General features: G+C 54.3%; 1 protein-coding gene across 1 annotated transcript; it reads right to left on the bottom strand.

The window, feature by feature from the left end:
• Positions 1–1,890: 1,890 nt before the first annotated feature.
• On the bottom strand, positions 1,891–19,618 carry CPT1C (carnitine palmitoyltransferase 1C). The gene is made up of 20 exons (XM_045772281.2): positions 19,371–19,618; positions 18,761–18,838; positions 18,497–18,651; positions 14,116–14,255; positions 12,100–12,271; positions 11,764–11,865; positions 11,538–11,675; positions 8,832–8,909; positions 8,492–8,599; positions 8,293–8,377; positions 7,530–7,725; positions 7,205–7,387; positions 6,515–6,620; positions 4,873–4,989; positions 4,421–4,585; positions 4,057–4,191; positions 3,262–3,414; positions 2,690–2,803; positions 2,458–2,550; positions 1,891–2,209 (listed from the first exon to the last, which is right to left on the bottom strand). Exons 3-20 carry the CDS (start codon positions 18,635–18,637, stop codon positions 2,024–2,026), a joined length of 2,412 nt encoding a protein of 803 aa, XP_045628237.2. The 5' UTR covers positions 18,638–18,651; positions 18,761–18,838; positions 19,371–19,618; the 3' UTR covers positions 1,891–2,023.
• Positions 19,619–19,986: the final 368 nt, after the last annotated feature.

Genomic DNA, 19,986 nt, shown 5'->3' with positions numbered 1-19,986 from the left:
TTCCTTAGACTGTTGACGGAATCCATTTTCTTTTGGCTCTATGACTGAGGGTTCCAGAGCCTTCTTGGATGTTGGCTGGTGGTGGCCTTCAAGTTCTAGAGGCCACCCACAGCTCTTTGGAAAGGAGGCTTTCTCAACATGGCTGCAAGCCAGCAAAGAGACTCTCTCACCCCATGGAGAGATTAAGGGAGTGACATGCCTTTACCTTTGCCATATACTATTGATTGGAAGTAAGCCACAGGTTTGCCCGCACTCAAGGGGATGACACAAAGGTATGTACATTGAGAGGAGGGAGATCTTCGGGGGTCACCTCAGGCTCTGTCCACCATAGGGATGGATTTGGAAATGGGACTTGGGAATGGGATGAGGTTAGGGATATGGAGTTGAAGCTGAAGTATTTGGAGTTTGCATTACTTTTCTACTGTTGCATATAAAGAAAACCCAAAACCTAAGAGCTTAAAACAACAAACATTTATTATCTCACAGTTTCTGCAAGTTGAGAGTCTGGCTCAGGGTCTTACATGAGGTTACAGCCAAGAGGTCAGCTGGGTTGCAGTCATCTGAAGGATTGACTGAGATGGGAGAATCTGCTTAAAGATAGTCCCCTCACACGTTCCTCCCTGGTGGTTGGTGGGAGGCCTCAGGGCTTCACCACATGGGCCTCCCCACAGGCTGCTTGAGTGTTCCCACGACATGGCGGATGGCTTCCCACAGAGCAAGTGATCCAGAGAGAGAGCGAAAAGGAAGCCAGAATGTCTTTCATGTCACAGTCACTTCTACCATATTCTTTCACTTGGGGGAAAAGAGTCACTACTTCCAGTCCACACTCAAGGGGAGAAGGATGGAGGTCCACCTTGTGGAGGGAAGAGCACCAAAGTACTTGTGGAAATTTTTTTTTTAACTAAGTAAACTCGACCTCCGACATGGGGCTTGAAATCACACCCCCGAGATCAAGAGTTGCAAGCTCTACGGACTGAGCCAGCATTTTTCAAATGGACATTTTTCAAAACCACTAGAGTTAGTGGGTTGGGTGCGGAGGTTGGGCTGGTGGCAGTTAAGGTGTTCAGGATTTTAATGTGTTGTTGGGCTTGGGTTATTATGCTTGACTTGACAGAAACAACAGGGCTTGGTATCATGGAATATGGGAATTGTGACAGCACTGGATTGGATCATTGGGGTTTTTGGTGTGGTTAGATGGGGTTGGTGTTGATATGACTGCCATTGAACTGGTGGGGGTTGTAGTGGTATGGGAGTAGAGTGGGGGTGTGATCAAGGAGTGTGGTGTTTCAAGTCATAACTATGGGTCAAGTTTAAGTTTGGGTTATGGTGGGGATGGGAGTTTTGGTGGCGTGATGGAGTTTGGGGTTGGACATTTTTGTGTTGGTCGTATGCTTCGAATTGTGGCTGAGCTGTCAGGTGTCATGGGGTATGGTGTTTTGGAGTTGTTGGTTGTTGGAATCGTCACAGGGGCAAACATTAGGTAGTGCATTTCCTGGTTATGGGAGCTGAATCCCTCATCGAGCTGGAAGTTGAAATGGCTGGGGGTGGGGTTGAGGAATAAGAATCTTAAGGGGTTCTTTGGAGGGGTGTCAACTAGGGTGGGTGGAATGGTGTCGATCTTTATGTTTGGGGCGGGCAGTGGCGTTGGGGCTGCAGGAACTGGACTGATGAGAGTTTGGGGGGTTGTTTGGGGTTGGCCTTGGATGGTTGGGTTTGGTGTGACTGGAGCTGGGAACGTAAGAGAATGGGCAGGATTGGGAGTGGCAGCTGAAACTGATTGGAACTGAGAATTCATGGTTGGGCCTGGGGATGGAACTTTTCTCCTCCTCCACCCTAATCCTCACCTCTCCCACCCTTGCCCAGCCCAACAGCACGGCAAACACCACACATCCGGCTTACGCATCTTTATTGGACCAGATGTGGGATTTTCCAAACCCAAACAGGCCACCTCTGTCCTGCACTGGCCCAGTTGTAGAGACCCTCTCCCTAGCTCTTAGGGAGACCAGCTCCCTTCAGGAAGGGGTCAAAAGTTGGTGGATTTCGTGGGTGCCCCGGAGCCCCTCCTATGGCAGGGGAGAGAGCCACCCTTGTGCCCCGAGTCCTCCTCCTGTAACCCTCTGCACCTGGGCTTAGGACGCTGCCCCTCCTGGAAGAGGGAGGCCACATCCAACAGTGCATCCTCAATGTGCTGCCCCAGTCGGTGGGAGTCCTGGAAGGAGAAATACGTCATGTCCAGGAGAAGCTGGGAGACGGGCTCCTCAGTGCTGGAAAACAGGAGGGCTGGTATGTCTTGGTCTGAGGGAGGAAGGGGCTGGGGACTGGGATTCCTGGATTGTGGGGGCAGCAGGGAGCTGGGATTCTAGACTCCTTGGTTGTCGGAGAGGAGGGAGCTAGGAGTCCAGACGCCTGGGTCCTGAGGTAGGAAGGTGCAGGGGTATGTGTTCAAGTATGTCTCACCGTTTTTGTGCTAGATTTTTTGCTGGAGATGTGAAAGGTGATGGTGTCATCCCCCATGAAGATGTATGAAACGCCATAACCATGGTCATCGGCCTGGAGAGAGGCAGAGGGAGGGGAACCAAATAGCCTCCGGTCCCCTCCTCCCCCACTAGGCCGGAGTGCAGACCCCCAACGCCCTCCTCCCTCAGGGCCCAGGGTCCAGGGAGGTGGGAAGAGGCCCAGTTCCACTCACAGGCCCAAATCCACCACCAGAAGAAACATAGTCGGGGTAATTGTGGACGTCAAACAGGTGGATTTGCTGAACAGGAATCTGGCTGGTGGCCAGCTGCCACTGCTCCGAGTGAACCTGAGGGACAGAAGGTGGTCAAGTATGCAATAAAGACCGACAGACCCGCCGTCCGCGTCCCCTTGGCTCAGCTCCACGCAGCCCTGGCCCTTTCTGACCTCCCCTGACTGCCTATTTCCTCTTAATTGCCCTGTTTTTCTGTCCTTCCCCTCCCCGACACCCGCCCCTCCGTCCATCGCTCCGCTCTCCACCTTCTGGACCACACCTCTCCGCTTCTGCCTGATCCCGCCCTTCTCTCAGGTCTTCCTGGCCACGCCCCCTCTCACCGCCCCGGCCCCGCCACGCCTCTTCTCCCTGACCCCGCCTCCTCCCCTTCTCTTTCCCCCTTTTCCCTCTCCACCCCCCCAACTCTCTCCTCTAATACCTCCCTTTTCCAACCTCACCCTCCTTGTCCTGAAGTACCCCTCTCCTCCCGTGGCTCCCCTCTTCCCTCTCTAACCCTTTCCCTGCACCCCAACCTGGTCCAGAAAGGGCGACCGCAAGTGAAGAAATTGGGACACGATGTAGAGCGCAAAGAGGTGCCGGTCAACTCCCTGTCCGCTCATCGCTGCCTTCAGCAGAGCCTGGTGCTTTTCCACCGCCAGGCGGAACAGAGCACGGCGCTGGGGTTCCTGGGGTGCCCCAGGAAGGTCACAGGTCATGGAAAGACAGGAAGTGGGCTTACTGCTGGGGCTTGTCACACACCCCCAGCCTCAACCCAGCTTGCAAAATCCCTACAAGGCAGAGATACCAATTCTATTTTATAGAGGGGAAACAGGCTCAGAGAGGGGAAGTCACTTGCCCAGGGTCACACAGTAAAGCAGAATCAGGTGGATTCCCAGGTCTGTCTGATCTAGGGCCCCAACTCCTTCCATTGACGCAAAATAGGTAGGGGGAGAGGGAACAGATGTACTCGGGGGGGTTCTGAGTAGAGAGGTTATATAGAGACTACATGGAAGGGTACAAACGGAATTCACAAGGTCACATAGAGGTTAAATAATCAAAGAGAGCTACATTGTGGAACCAAGGACCCCTGTTGGGTTCTCCCCTAGTGCCCTATGTGACCCCCTTTAAAGCATGAATCACACTACGCTGAAATATCTCTGTCTCTCCCCACCAGTGAGTTCCCTGAGGTCAGAGACCAGGTCTGGCTCCTCCTTTGTCCATAATGCCCATCATGGGGTCTAGTCCTCAGAAGGTGCTCCAAAAATATTTGCAAATGTAGGAATGAGAATATGGAAAGGACCAAAGCCTCAAACGAGGCCTATACCCACTGTTTTCTCTTTGTCCTCCATGGCTCTCACGAAGTTGCAGGCCTCCCTAGTGCAAGACCGCACTGTCTCTGTCCGGCCTTCCAGGAACAAGCGAGTCATGGTCGACTCATAAGTCAGGCAGAATTCACCCCTGTCCTGGGGGACAAGGAACGGAGGAGCCTGTCAGCTTGTCTCTGGAAATCTTCACAGACTTGACCCGCCTCTGTGTAGACCTCCCGCCTCCTCCTGCTCGGGGAATATGTGGTTGGGAGAGAGAAATCAAGATGGTGGACCCACAAGGGCAATGACCAAGAAGAGTCATTAAAGGCAGGCCTAGGGGAACCAAAGTCCTGGCAAGGGGCTGAGGTTGAGGGCCCCAACTGACCCGGAAGTGGGCCAGCTGCAAGGCCACCTGGATGAAGCTATCTGAAGAGAGATGACAGCGTTTGATGAAGCTCTTGCCGAAGTGGGAGAAGGGGAAGACGTGGCAGTCAATGTTTCCAGACAAGGTCTTGGCTCCCCTCAGGGCTAGAGAGATGGACAGACGTATCTGCCAGAGGAGGAGGGAGGGAGGGATGGTTGGGGTTACAGATGGGGTAGGGTTAGAGCTGGGAGTGGGGCTGGAAGTGGAGGTGGGAATCAGGTCAGGGTAGGAGTGGAATGCAGAAATGAAGACAGAGACAAACATGTCGCTGAAGGGCTGGATTCAGGATGGGGGTCGGGTAGGACTGGGGTTGGGGATGGGGTTGGGGTTGAGTCTGGGGGTGGGGATGAGTTTTGAGTCAAAGCCAGGGGGATTTGGGGACTTGGAGGAGAGGCCCCAAAGCCTGGTCTCACCTTTTCTGGAAGGTCCCAGTGCAGCCGCTGGGGCTGGGGCAGCAAGGGCTCAGGATGCCCCTTGCAGTGGCCGTCTGCTGAGTAGCCCAGCTGAAAACATTCTGTGGCCAGAGTGAACTGTGTACAAACGGAGGCTGTCAGAGTCCCTTCCTCCCTCTGGGCTGAGAGCCATCTAACCGGGGACTTCTTTTCATAAGTCCCTTCTGGGGGTTGGGGGGTGGGGGGCAGTCCCTGAGAAACAGAGTCCTGATGTTCATAGGCGGGTTCTCAGGTTCAAGTTCATTGAGAGCAGGGCCGATACTAATACTCAGCGGGTGCTTACTGACCCCTTGCTGGTAGACAGAGCCATCAACGGCCCTCCAGCCCTCCCAAGACACCCCATCCCCACCACCCCCACCAGGCTCCTGAGACAGGAGAGACAGAGCCGAGCACAGCATGGACCTCCAGAAGGGTCCACCTCCATTCTGATTGGGTGGTACCCACCCCTGCTGGTTGTTAAATAAAATCTTAAAATAAAATAAAATATTTATTTGAGAGAGAGAGAGAGAGAGCACGAGCAGGGGCAGAATGAGAAGCAGACTCCCTGCTGACTAGGGAGCCCGATGCAGGGCTCGATTCCAGGACCCTGAGATCATGACCTGAGCCGAAGGCAGATGCTTAACCGACTGAGTCACCCAGGCGCCCCTTGTTAAATATTTTAAATCATCCTTGATGGAACACCTAGCACCCGCGAGCCTTCCACTTAATTCTCACGATAACTTCGGAAGAAGGGATTCATATCCGCATTGCACCATTAGAATCACACCGGGAGAAGAACACCTCACTTGGGGCCTTGGAGTTTCCCATGATCTATATCATATTCTAGGTGACATCTCTTCATTCCAAGTCGATGTGCAGAAACCATATGTTGACATGAAGGGTCTGAGGGGTCTGAGGTCCAGCTGAACTGACATTTTCATTTACCAGCATCATCGAAGGGGAGAATATTCTCATTTGTGAAACAGACACTGAAGAGCCAGTGCTTACCCGGGGCTGCTCCTAAGATCTGAAAGGGGCCTCCCTTCCCCCTCATACACCCCAGATCCCACCCTGGGCCCCATCCAGCACCTCGGGTAATGCTACAAGAGCGGGAACCCGACAGGGTATGAACACCACCCCCACGATTTAGGCACTAAATAAAATAGAGTAAATAGAGATGCTAAGGTTCTCAGGATCAGATGGGAGCTTACAGATCAAAGAAAATCCAACCCTTTCATCCGATGAAGGGGAAACGAGGCTCAGAGGAGGGGAGTCACTTGCCCAAGGTCACACAGCAAGCCAGAGCTGGAAGATCATTCTGATTCAGTGCGATGTGGTTGAAAGGCCTCACATTCTGGTCTCAGAGTTTTCTGGATTCACATTCTTGCTCTGCAACTCCTGGCTCTGTGACTCTGGGCATAGCCCTTCCCTTCTCTGAGCCCCAACTGCCCATTCATTAAAAGAAGGTCATAATGCCAGACCCCCTTTTCTTTGCTGGGCGACTCCAGTCGTGTCTCTGCCTGTCTGAGCCTCTGTCTTCCCTCTGAGTGTAAGGCCCTGGAGAAGGAGGTCTTTGGAAATGGGGCCGATGGTCCCCAGGGCAGGGGTGGGATGGCTGTCCTACCTCCCACATATGTCCTGAGATGGGGCAGTCGGCCCACGAGTGTTCCACGCTGAGGCCCAGCTTCCCGTTGGAGAAGACAATTAGATTGAAGGATTTGTCAAACCAGCTGCAGGGGGAGAATTCAAAGCGGTCACCGAGGGGCCAAGAGGGAACTCAGGTACTCTCTGTGGGATGTAGGAGTGTCAGGGTGGATGGATTTTTCTGGAACCAAGGTTGGTGTGGGGCTCTCTAAGAGGGGGTTCTCCATCAGGTGGTCTAGATGGTTTCTGAGGCATGTCTAAGGCTTGGGAAATTGGAAGATTTTGAGGGGACATGCCAAGAAAGGGTCAAGGCTCCCGAGGAGCTGAGAGATTAGGGGGACTCTTCTGGGAACCTCAGAAATCAGAGTGATGCCTGGGGTGCAACTAGGAAGTTGTCTGAGGATCTCTATGTAGGAAGTCCCAGGTCTGGGGTCCTGGGTTTGGGGTGCCTACATGAAAATCTAAGGATTCTGTGGTTCTGAGCCTGAGGTCCTCAGGCTTGGGGTTCTGGCTTTGGGGGTCTCTAGGTCTGAAAGTCTAGGTCTGGGGTTTGGTGGTTCTCAGATCTGGGGTCCAGGGTCTGCTTGTCTAGTGTCCAGAGTCCTAGGTCTGGATACCCGGTTCTGAGGTCACTGGTTGGGGCGAGGTTCAAGTGCAGGGGCTGACTCACCGGTCATGGCCCCTGCCAGCCAGTAGGGCACGGGCATAGGCGTCCAGTGAAGCTGCGGGGTCCTCCCTGGTGAGCCCTGCAGGCTCCGAGTCCAGTGATACAAAGAAGGCAGCTCCTTCCACGGCCTCCAAGGCGTCCTTGGCCTGGATCTTCAGGGAACTCCGCACCTGGGCCCACACATCCCTTGGGGGGGGGGGGGGGGGACACGTGTCTAGCCCAGGCTGGCCCTGCCCCCTCCCCAGCCTCTGCCTGGCCCCCCACTTTGCCTTTCCCCAACCTCCAGAGGCTGGCTGGGTCTCCAGGTCCCCCGACCTCTTACTCTCACCTGGGGGCGGCGGTCAGGGCAGCCAAATGCTCCTCCTGGGGGCAGGCGGGGGAGGGGTCATCCAGGATTCGCTGGAACTGTTGCTCCAGGGCCCGGGGGGAGAGCAGGCCGCTTTGGGAGTGGGTCCCCACGCGAAAGAATCGGCCTCTGTGGAAGACAGCCACGTGTCGGCTGTCCCGGAGGTGGCGGATGTGGTCTAGGGGTGGGGTGGACAGAAGGACGGAGGGCAGGAAGGTCAGATACACTGCAAGAATGAGAACCGTTTAGGGCGCCTGGGTGGCTCAGTCGTTGAGCGACTGACGCTTGGTTTTGGTCACGATCTCAGGGTCGGGGGATCCAGCTGCTCCAGGCTCCACATTCGGAAGGGAGTCGGCTTGGGATTCTTTCCCCCTCCCCCTCCTCCTCTGCTCCTCCCCCTGCCAGCCCAGGCACACACACTCTCTCTCTCAAATTTTAAAAATCTTAGGAGGCGGAGGCGGAGGCGGAAGGGGAGGGGGAGGGGGAGGGGGAGGGGGACAAGGACCACCATTTATTAGACACTGCCTGTATGGCTTGCATTGTTCTAAACACTCATTTAATCCTCCCCACCCTATGTACCCTTATTACCCCGTTTTAGAGATAAGACGACTAAGGCTCAGAGAGGATAGTAACCTTCCCAAGGTCACACACCCTGGGAGCGATGGCGCTGGGATTCGAACCCAGGAGAACACGCTCTCAACCACTACACTGTAACGCCTCTGCGAGGACGCAAGAGGAAGCTCACCTTTTTGGACGCCGGGAATGCGCGTGGTATTGAAGATCTTCTCATACTGGGCAGAGCACAGGGGCCGCATTCCCATCAGCAAAGTCTGCAAGAGACCACGGGCTCAGGAGGACACCGCCTCCCAGGACCCATCTGGCCGCGCGGCTACAGGACCACAGCCTCCGTCCCCAGCCCACGGGTGGGGGAGGGGGACTCTTACAGGCAGGATCTCCTGGCGGTTCAGGCGGTGGCGGTACAGGAGGAGGGCATGGACTGCGTTCCCAGCACGAGCGGCCTGCACTGGTGTGGGAGTGACGTACAGGAAGTCCTGGGGGCCAGCCGAGGGGAAGGCAAAATGCCTGGAGTCAGGTTTGGCCCTGATGGGGGCATGGACCCCAAACACAGATCCTGACCCCAACAGGCGGCAGGATGGTGCATTAGACTCTGATTCGGGTCACTGACCCTAAACCCCACTTTCCACAGAGACATCCCAAACCTAGACCTGGGGAGCTATGAACCCGGCCCGTCCCCAGCTCCTAGCCCCATTCTCCCCCTCTCACCATCATGTAATAGTTGCTGTTCACCATCAGCGAGCGCCGGGAGCGCAGGTATACAAATTCTTCCCACCAGTCACTGACCTAGGAGTGGGGCAGAGAGACACCGGGCTGGGGCAGCAGCGGCCAAGGCGGGGAGGGGGGGGCGGGGCGGCGGGGGGCGGGACAGTGGGAGTGGCGAGACCCCCCAGACTTTGCCGTGTCAAACGGGGCGAGTGGAGCTCAGTGAAGGAGGCCATCATGATCGGTAACTAGCAGTAACCTAGAAGCCCATCAGTTGGGGATCAGTTCGTTAAAGCGTGCTACACTCGTGTCCTGGAACCCTACCAAGCCGCTAAAAAACAAGGCACATCTATGTTACTGCCACAGAATGAGCAAGAACCAAGACATGCTGCCGACTGAAAAAAGCTAGGCGCACACAAGATATGTGAAATGGGGGCGCCTGGGTGGCTCAGTCGTTAAGAATCTGCCTTAGGCTCAGGGCGTGATCCCAGCCTACTGGGATTGAGCCCCGCATCGGGCTCCCTCCTCCGCTTGGAGCCTGCTTCTTCCTCTCCCACTCCTCCTGCTGGTGTTCCCTCTCTTGCTGGCTGACTCTCTCTCTGTCAAATAGATAAATAAAATCTTAAAAAAAAAAAAAAAGATATGTGAAATGATTTCATATGAGGTTAAAAAAAATACCACCGAGACCCAAGTGTCCATCAATAGATGAATGGACAACCGAAGTGTGGTCTATCCATACAATAGAATGGGTTTTTTTTTTTAAGACGTTATTTTTTAAAAGATTTTATTTATTTATTTGAGAGAGAGTGAGAGAGAGCACAAGCAGAGGGAGCAGCAGGCAGAGGGAGAAGCAGACCTCCTGCTGAGCAAGGAGCCTGATGTGGGGCTCGATCCCAGGACCCCAGGATCATGACCTGAGCCGAAGGCAGACACTTAACAACTGCGCCACCCAGGTGCCCCGGCCTTCGTTTTTTGTTTGTTGTACTTTAGATAATGGGGTATAATTGGCAGTGCCTTAGAGGTATGGTGAAATATATACACTGTGTGTGTGTGTGTGTGTGTGTGTGTGTGTGTGTGTGTGTGTGTCCGAGCGCACATGAGCATACGTACTGGCACAGAACCTGGCCCAACAGCTTGAAGGAAAAAAAAAATGTAAAAATTAAGTCCTGGTTTCCCTCCTACCCCTCCAGACATGACTCGGTCCCCTCCACGGAGTTTGTCTGACTGACCTTTCCATGCTGCTGCCCCTTGGGGCTCTGTCCCAGATCCTCTTCCCTTCCAAGTCCAATGTTTCAATTTCATTCTGCAGCTGAAGGTCCCATTTGCTGTCACCCAGGCCTCTTTCCTGAGCCCTCACTCAGGTGTCCGTCTGCCCCAGGGCATCTCCCCGGCACGCCCCAGGCACCCTCATGGAGCTCAGTGCCTTCACTCCAAAGCTGCTGCCCTTCTCCCCATCTCAGAGAGAGTCCCGCAGTTCCCCCCACACCACGTGAGGCCCGTGGGTGCCACCCTCGCCATCTCCCCACCCCCAGCCTGGCAGTCCCAGCCCCACCCTCCTGCCCTTGACTCTGCCTCATCTGCCTGTCAGGCCTCCTCCTCCTCTCCAGATCCTCACCCTAACATCCTCTCCAGCCTCCCAGCCTCCAGTCTTTCCCCGACAGCAGAGCCGATCCTGACCCTCCCCTGTTCTGAATCCTCCCATGGCTCCTTGGCACCCCCTAGAAAAAGTCCAGGGTCCTCAGCTAGACTTCAGGCCTCTCCCCACCACTCCACCCTCACCTCTCTTGAGGATCACCCTGCAACCCTTTGTTCCAGCCAGAGGAAAGCCCTCCTCGTTCCCAGCCTATGCCCTACAACCTCCTTACTTCCTCACCTCTGCTCAGCCCTTTCCCTCCTACCAACCTGACAAGGTCAAGTTCTGTCCAACCCTCAGGACTCAGCTCTAAGAACTTCTCCTCCTGGAACCCTAATCCTCTCACCCAGTGTTGGTGTCCCCAGACCGTCCCACCCCCCAGACACTCACACCACCCTATGTGTCTCCTTATTGCTACGGCCGCCTCATCCCACACTGCCTGCCGGCTGTTTATGACTTCCTACAGAATCGGAGGCCTGTAAGCCCTGATTTGGGTGAAATGCTGTCTTGCTTTGTGCCTCAGTTTCCCAAGAAACTCAAGTGAGAATACTACCAGAGGCCTAGTTCCTGAACTCAGAATTGAAGCCCATTTGGGGGAGGTGCCCCTGCGCAGAAGGAAGGGGCAAAATAAGAACAATTCTGGGGGCGGGGGCTCAAAATGTTTCTTGCCTCCGGCTGGGGGAGAGCCGAAACATTGGATAAGTCCAGGAATTGTGGTTCCAATCCTGGGGGCGGGACTGTGGGTGTGGGCTGGCCCTGGAGGCGGGGCTTAGATTATTGAAGTCAAGCTCAGAACGTTGGAGCTTGGAGTGGGGAGACTCAAAATGTTGGCACATGACGCATGGGATTCAGAATACTGGAGAGTAGGAGCAGCACGTCGGGGCATCCGGGGCTGGCTTTAAATTATGGGAGTGGGGGGCGGGGCTTGGAATATAGAGCATGGGGCGGGGCTCAAAATGTTCGCGCGCCGCAGGGCCTGGGGCGTGGGGCGGGGCTTGGGCGGGGCCGGGCGGGGCCTAGACCTACTGGTTAGGAAGGAGCGCTCAGAACCTTGCGGATCCGGGTCTGGGACTCACGTAATTGGACGCCCACCAGGACTTGAGCTGCAGGTACCACTGCAGCAGCGACGCCTGCAGCCTCAAGAATTCCTGCGCGAGGGCTGACGTCCAGTCGAAGTCCTCGTCGGAGAGGACGGGCCGGACGGATTCCAGGTACTGAGAGGCAAGGAGAAGAGGGTAGGTCATGCCCCTGCCCGCCCCTGCCCCCCCCCCCGGCCCTGGTGGAGGTCCCAGGCAGGCCCACCTTGCGCACCGTGTCCTGCACGGAGGGCACGGGCTGGCGTGGCAGGGAGCGCTGGTAACTGAAGAGCATTGTTTTGCGGCCGGAGAAGATGCGGACCAGGGCCTGGAGGGAAGCGGGAATTAGTGGGTCGTTACACCCCTCACTGGGGTCGGGGACCAGGGTCGGGGGGTGATGTGGCAACCACAGAGGGAATGGGATAGACACCCAGAGGAAGTGGGGGACAGAAGCCCGGGAGGAGGACTAGAGATCAGAGAGAGGTGGACAGGGCCCCAGAAAGGTGAGGGCAGAGACCAGAGAGGAGACCGAGAAGACAGGAAGGCTCTGCCCCTCACATACCAGCCAGGTCTTGGTGGGCGAGGACATGGCTCCGTGGGGTTCAAGGAGCCAGCCATGGTAGGACAGAAGCAGCCTCAGGGCCACGTGAAGCGTGAAGATGAGGGCTCCCCACAGACACGAAGCAAACAGCGCCGCTGCCAGGACTCCCCGAAGCCTGTGGTGCTGTCCACCCCTGGGGGAGTGAGAGAGAACAGGCCTGGGTCTCCCGGCCTCAGACGCCCCTCCCCTCCGACCCCACCCAGCCCCTGCTCTTCCCAGCGTCCTCTGACCCTGGTCTTTTGACTGGGGGCATATCTTCTAGAATTGGAGTCAGTCATGGAAATGCAGTTTCCTCTTTGTAAGTAGGCCGGGATCCTCTCCCTGTGCCACACCCCTCCTCCCCAGGGTTGGTGAGGACACCAAAGCTCCTAAAATCACTAACCATGGAAACTGGTAGGTACTTAGTAAGTGGGAGCTGGTATATTTTTTGAAGGGACACACACTTGGGGCGCCCTGGGTGGCTCAGTCAGTTAAGCGTCTGCCTTCGGCTCCAGTCACGATCCCAGGGTCCTGGGACTGAGTCCTGCCTGGGGCTCCCTGCTCAGTGGGAAGTCTGCTTCTCCCGCTCCTCTGCTCTGCCTCCCACTCACCTGTGCACGCAGTCTCTCTCTCAAAGAAATAAATTAAATATTTTTAAAAAGGGGGGGACACACTTTTCTCTCCCAGAAATCAAATTATACTCTAAGGCAGTGGTTCTCAAAGTGTGGCCCTTGGCCCGGCAGCAACCGCATGGCCTGGAAGCTGGTTGGAAATGCAAATCCGCAGGCCCCACCCAGACCTACCAAAACAGAATCTCTTGGGGTGGGGCCCGGCCACAGTGTTTTAACAAGCTTCAGGTGGTTCCAGTACACGCTCAGGTTTAGGAACTGCTGATTGAAAACTACAGTAGACCAACACGTTTGCAAAGTGGCGATCAGACGTTCAAGCAAGGCCCAGCGGGAGGACTTGGGGTGAGTTACTTCCCCTCTGTAGACTGCGTAAGTCTAGCCTTCCTGGAAACTCCTACCTCTGATCCTGGGTCTGCCCTTTGGGACTGTCTGTACAAAACCTGAATGTTCGGGGCGCCTGGGTGGCTCAATCAGTTAAGTGGCTGCCTTCAGCTCGGGCCATGATCCTGGGGTCCTGGGATCGAGCCCCAGGTTGGTCTCCCTGTTCAGTGGGGAGTCTGCCTCTCCCTCTGCCCCTCCCACCGCTTGTACTGTCTCTCTCTCTCAAATAAATAAAATCTTTAAAACAAAAACAAAAAAACCCTGAACTTTCTTCCCCAGGACAAGCCAAGAATTAGAACCATTAGAACCTGTCACTTCACCCGCACCTGGCTTCCAGACCTTTCCCGAAAATGACAATTATAATAATACAACCACTCCCATTTAGTAACCTCCTGGCACTCTACTGAATGGATCACGTGCATGCTTTTTTAAAAAAAGGATTTTATTTATTTGTTTGTTTCTTTATGTAGGCTCCATACCCAATGTGGGGCTCAAACTCACGACCCTGAGATCAAGTGTTGCACGCTCCACTACTGAGCCAGCCGGGTGCCCCTCCATGTGCATGCTTTTGTTTAATTTTTCCAACCACCTGGGAAGCGATTATTATTACCTACATTTTATAAATGAAGACTGACAAGAGAATGGTGAAGTTTCTTGCCTAAGACTACACAACTGGAGCCCAGCAGAGCTCCTACTTTTGTCAGTGCATATATAACCATATCTGGACATTTTCTGGCTTGTCAGCGTCCCTCTTAGCAAGAAAGGGAGGAAATCACCTCCATTTTACTCATGCCGTGCCTTTATTAATCTGACCCAAAGTAAGTCTCAGAAGTTACTTTTTAAAAGAATTATTTATTTTTTAAATTTTTATTTATTTATTTAGTTTGAGGTTACTTTTCTTTAGCAGGCATGCCACGCTGATAGAGAAACTCACTGGGTTGAGGCAGAGGAATTAGGGAGGTTCCTAGGCTCACGTGGGGGAGCTCACCAGTCTGGCAGCAACTCTTTGATCTTTTCCATCAGTCCTAGAGAAGGATCCAACTGGAGGAACCAGGCGAGCTGGATTGCACTGAAGAGGAAGAGCCAGCTGAGGGGGCTGGCGGGGAACACACCAGTGAGAAAGTCATTCTGTGGGGAGGAAAGGGCACCCATTCAATCAATTATCCCTCCTCTGAGCACCATTCTTAGATACTGACAGAGCACCCAGCACGAGGTTCAGGTCGCGCAGTGGGGACCGGACAGATCTGGGCCCTGCCCTCAGGGAGGTGGGTCAGGAATGAAGTGAGTGCAAACGGAGACAGAGCAAGGCACAGGAGCCCCGCAGAGGCAGGCTGCTCAAATGGAAGGAGTCAGGGAGGGTTCCCTGGAGGAGGTTACTCTCAGGCAAAACGATCCCCCATATGCAGCAGGGTCTGGAGTTCGGTAGTTCTTCTAGAACTCCAGGGACTAGAAGTCCCGGGCTACTAACCAGGCTCCCAGAAAAGTGCCATGGAGATAGCTAACACTTAACCAAGTGCTCACGGCCAAGCACCGTCTAGAAGGATGAACTCAAAATCCCCCCGCCAACCCTGTGAGGTGGGTACTTCGGTGATCTCATTTTACAAAAGAAAACACTTAGGTTCAAGGTCACACAGAGAGCGTGATAAGAGCTACTGTTAGTGGAGGTATCGGCATCAGGGCTCAAAAAAACCACATTCTCTCTTTTTCCCACATTGAACCAACAGGAAAGCCTCAGAGATCATGGTTTAGAGCTTGGTTTTGGAGCCCCGGGTTTAAAATCCCTGCTCTGTCACTAACGAGCTAAGTGACCACAAGCAAGTGGCTTCTCCTTCCCGACTCTGTTTTCTAATCTCTAGAATGGGAACAATCCCAGTACTGGGCTCATAGCAGTGTCACGAGGGTGGGATGAGAAAATGTCCTTCCACACATGCTGATCACGGTCCTACAGCAGTGACAAGACAGCAAGAGTCCTGCTGTCCTGACAGAGACAATAGCTACCCAAGGAAAGGATTTAGGGTAGTGTGACAGATGGCAATAAGGACTGTGGAGGAAAAGTAAAGCAAAGGGGGCTGGGGAGAGGGCGAATTGCATAGCTCAGAGCCAGGCACACAGTAGGTGCTCAATAAACATGATTATGATGATCCTTTCTGTTGCTACTCTGCTGCTTTCTGGGGATTTATTCATTTGACGATCCTTCTTTGGTTTGGCCAGAAAAGCTTACTGGCAAACGTGGTGCTTTCGTTGTTCATAATTTCTTTTTAAGAGAAGCTGTCGGTTCCTGAATCTGGTGCTCTGGACTGAGGTAGAATAGGAGCTTCGTGATAACAATAAATGTCTCCAGAGCCCTTCCCAAGAACCAGGGGCATCAATCAATCATCTCCTTGCCCTGTTGCTCAGTAAGGCAGCAGTAGATACCATTATGCCCATCGCACAGGTGAAGAAAACCCGAGAAGATAGGAAGTTTGAAGAACTTGTCCTTAAAGCCACAGAGGGTCGTGTCAACCCCTCAAATCATCCAGATGCCTCGGGACCCTAACACAACAGGTGCACTGCAAAGTGCCAACTCTCACGTGCATTTGGAAACCATCTTGCGAATCACTCTGACCCCTGCTGATGAATGACCCACGTGGATGCGGTGCCACGTGCCTGGCCCAAATGACCCACTGCACGTAATTCACGACAGCCCCGTGGCATGGGTCCTGGGACCACATTCTAGAAAAGCAGCCCAGGATAGCGGGCAGGAGCATGGGCCCCACAGCCAGACTGCAAATTATAGCTCTGCGTCTTAGCAGCTGTGTGACCTTGGGAAAGTGAAAAAGCCCCTTTCTGGGCCTCTGTTCCTTCATCTGTAAAGTGGGACTAATAATAGGTCTGCCTTAGAAGGCTATAATGAGAATCAGATGAGCAATAGGTTTATTTTTATTTTTAAAAGATTTTAGTTTTGAGTAATTGCTACACCCAACGCTGGGGCTCGAACTCAGGACCCCAAGATCAAGAGTCGTTCACGAGCAAAGGATTTAAAGGGCTTGGTGAGTGTAGAGCCCAGGACACACTAAATATCACCTAATGTGATTTTAGAAATGAGGGAGCAGAAGCTCAGAGAAGTTAAGAACATGCCGGAGGGCACACAGCAAGTCTGCGGACTGCCAGGATCATAGAAACGGCCGTGTTGGACTGGTCCCTTCTGTGAGTCAGGCCTTCTGCTAAACTAACTAATGCCTGCAACAATCCCTTGAGGGAGGGGCTGTCAGGGATACCATTTTATAAATGAAGGAATTAGGGAATTTCAGTTCCGCACAGCCCTCACCCTGGGACCATGTTCCAAGAGCTATGAGACTTCAGGGTGGCCCCTGGGGTCCCAGGATGGAAGAGGAAGGACATAAGAGCACCAGGTGTCCAACAGGGAGAGAGGTGGCTGTGTGACAGAAAGGCAAGAATGATCATTATTACAATTATCAATTAATACTAATGAGAGGGTCTGGGGGACTCAAAATAGTCAACAATGCAGCACTAGTCAAAATCCATCTACGAGCATAGAAATCAGAACCGTGGTTTCCTTGAGTGGGGGGCACTCACCAGAAAAGGGCTCAAAGGAATATTCTAGAATGGTCCAGGCCATGCTGTCTTGAAAGGAAGTTGGTTACACAGGTATTGTCAAAATTCAAGGACTGTACATTTTAAAAATCTATGCATTTTTTTCTGAAACCATATCTTAATTAAAAAAAAAATACATGTACGTGTATATATATGTGTGTGTGTGTATATGTGTATTTAACCACAGACTAATGGCCACATGGTAATGTTTTAATTGATGGATTAGCCTGAGGCCCAGGGGGTTCCAGGGGCAGGGCTGAAGAAGCTCTTTGGGGGGGGGCACCTGGCTGGCTCAGTCAGTACAGCATGTGACCCTTGATCTCAGAGTTGTGGGTTCGAGCCCACATCAGGTGTAGAGATTACTTAAAATCTTAAAAAAAAAAAAAAAAAAAAAAAACAGCTCTTTGGGGGTCTGGGGTAGTGGCTATTTATCCACTGGAACAGATATCTCTCTATTTTAACAACTCATAAGGCTATAGAGGTTCAATCCGGCCTGTTCAAACGTCTCAGCTTCAGGAGATCCTCCCGGGCCCAGGCCACCCCCTTATTTAGTGACAAGGCCCCCAGGCTCCCTCTGCCCACCCGCAGGCTGGGCTTTACTGGTCCCGTAGCACAAGTCACGTGATCTCACACACCCCACATCTTGCTTGTTTGTCCCCTTATTGCCTTCTCCAACTAAATCGAGAGTTCCGCGAGGGCAAGATTCTGTCTCGCTCCCTGCCGTGTCCCCAGTGTCCCAAGCAGTGGCGGGCCCTTACTAAATGCTCCCTAGATACCTGGTTAATGAATCAAGAACTAGATTATCAAAAGCTAACACTTACTCCGCACTTGACATGGGCCAGGCAGTTCGCTCCGTGCTTACGTGTAAGAAGAATTCACTTAATCCTCGCGACTGTCCTGTGAGGGAGGTGTTATCAGCACCCCCGCTTGACATGTGGGGAAACTGAGGCTCAGAGAGGTGCGCTTGCCCAAGGCCGCACAGCTAGTAAGTGGCAGAGCCAGGATTCAAAGTCAGGCTTGGCCAACCCCACAGGTGTTCAAGACTTGGGTTCACAGACAGGACGTGACCACCAGGGAGACTCTGGATGTAGGCAGTGGCAGAGTTCTAGAACTGGTGACCCCGGGGGCAGGCACGGGCTCTGGTTTATTCTAGAGCAAGGGCAACGAGCCCAGACTGGGACGGCAGCGTCTGTAGTGTTGGAGAAGTACGGATACAGACATTTGGAGGTTCACGTCTGGGAACCACAGGGACGGTGCACCGCCTACTGGAGAGGGGTATTGGGGATTCAGAAGCGAGGGCAGGGAGGTGGCCCCCAGACCCAGGGGCACAAGCTAGGGGGAAGAAGGGTCCTTCAGGATTGGGGTGTGGGCTGACCAAGACCTTGATCAGGTCATAGGGTTCTGAAAGGAGCACCCAGTTTAGAACCTGGAAACGAAAGGGGAAGGTGAGGGGAGCACCACGGGGTATGGGGTCTAAATTCTAGAAATTGCGTGGAAGCTGGGTTCGGGGTGTGAGGAAACAGGGAAGTGGCCCAGGAAGTGCTGTTAAGGGGTGATTAGAGGTTCACAGTAGGTGAGGTGGAGGGTTCCCAAGTGAGCCTCGGAGAACCCAGAAATGGCTATTTAAGGGGTTCTGAAAGTCGACCGCAAAATTCCCAGAAGGGGGTGACAGGATCCCAGAAGTGGAACCACCAAGATGCCGGAGGTGGGCCTCGGGCACCCCGGAAACACCTAGCTGGATTCCTGGAAGGAAACCAAGCCGCGGCCCTCCTCACCCAGAAACGGGAGAGGTGCCTTTTCCAGGAGCGCAGTCCGGAGAGGTAGATCTCCTGCAACACGGGGGCACTGAGCTCCACTTCGGCCCCGTCCGAGGTCAGCGAGGGTCGGAAGCCCACGGCCTGGTGCGCTTCAGCCATGTCACGCTAGAGCCCTGGGAAGTGGACAGAGGGTCATTCTCCAGGTTCCCAGCCTCAGACCCAGGAGTCCGGGCCCCCAACCCCCTCCTCCTGCAGACCCAGGAATATTGGACGGCAGCTCACCCTTCCCTAACCACTTGAGGGGTCTTGAAGGACTCGGCCAGACACCTCCGGTGTTGGAGGGACATCAATTGCGGACCTCTGTGAACGCATAGAGAGGCAGGAGGGACAACACGCGTTAATCCCTTTTGCGGTTCTGCTGAGAACGAGGTGCAAGGCAGTGCGCCCCTCCCCATGAAGGACTTTCAAGATTCAGGGTTGGGGGCGGGAAACCGGTCCAGGGTTGAGTTGCGGGGTCTAAAGAAAAACATTAGTCCGAGACCCATTTGAAATGAACACCTGCCGGACGTTGGCACCGTCCGCCCCATTTCCGCTTCCCATGCCAGGGCGGGGGGGGGGGGGATGGGGTGGGTGGGGAGTGGCGGGGGAGGAGCGGGGGGGGGGAATGTCTATAAATTCGTCCGCTCTAGGGTGGCCCAGCGTCCCCTCCCCCGCGCCGGGGGCTGGAGGGGGATGGAGGAGGGAGCACCCTACTGCGCATGCCTCACAGCCAGGGATGCTGAGGCTGTGAGCCGAGGGGAGCTTTGAGGACAAGTGATGGAGACACCCGCACGCCCAACCTAAGCCAGAGGCCTCCAGGCCCCGCCGGAGCTCGGGCCCCTCCGATACTTACCGCGCTGAGTCAGAGGTCCGCCGATCCGATCCTGGAGACCAAGCCCGAGCACACCCCCCACCCTCGATTTAGAACGCCAGACCCAAGTCTCCCACTTGCATATGTCCAATCCCAGTGCGACGAGTCCACGACTTGGTCATCGGGCCTCCGGAGCTCCTGGTCGCCCCTATTATCCGACATCCAGGTACCCAGACTTCTGCCTCGCGTGTGCCTTGCCGGGTATTCGAGTCTCTGGTTTTATCCCCGCCCCCTTCCAGCCCTCTGCGTTCTATCCCCGCCCCCTCGAATCCCAGCGTCCAATCCTTTCCCTCCGTTCGATCCTTGGTCCTCAGTCTTTTTCTACTTGGCCCGGTTTCTCCACCATTGGCTTCCCGGGTTCTAAGCAGCTCCTCTCCTCCGAACCCCAGGTTCTTGGACTTCCCACTCCGTTTTGTCTCGCTCTCCTTCCTCTCTGCAAAACGAGGCTCTGCTTGGCATTCACAGCCCACCTTTGGGTACACGTAAAGTCACGCGCGTGGGTATCCAGCCAGAGCGAATCAAAGTTCTACCATCCCGAGGAGGGAGGGCTGCTCTGGGGATTGGGTCAGCCCACCAAAACCGCCCACGGAAAATGCAG

The sequence above is a fragment of the Ursus americanus genome, chromosome 21 (genome assembly GCF_024610735.1).
Source record: "Ursus americanus isolate L20-20 chromosome 21, mUrsAme1.1.p, whole genome shotgun sequence".
Taxonomy (NCBI): domain Eukaryota; kingdom Metazoa; phylum Chordata; class Mammalia; order Carnivora; family Ursidae; genus Ursus; species Ursus americanus.
The sequence above is the reverse complement of the archived record's forward strand: the minus strand, read 5'-3'. Positions and strand labels throughout refer to the sequence as shown.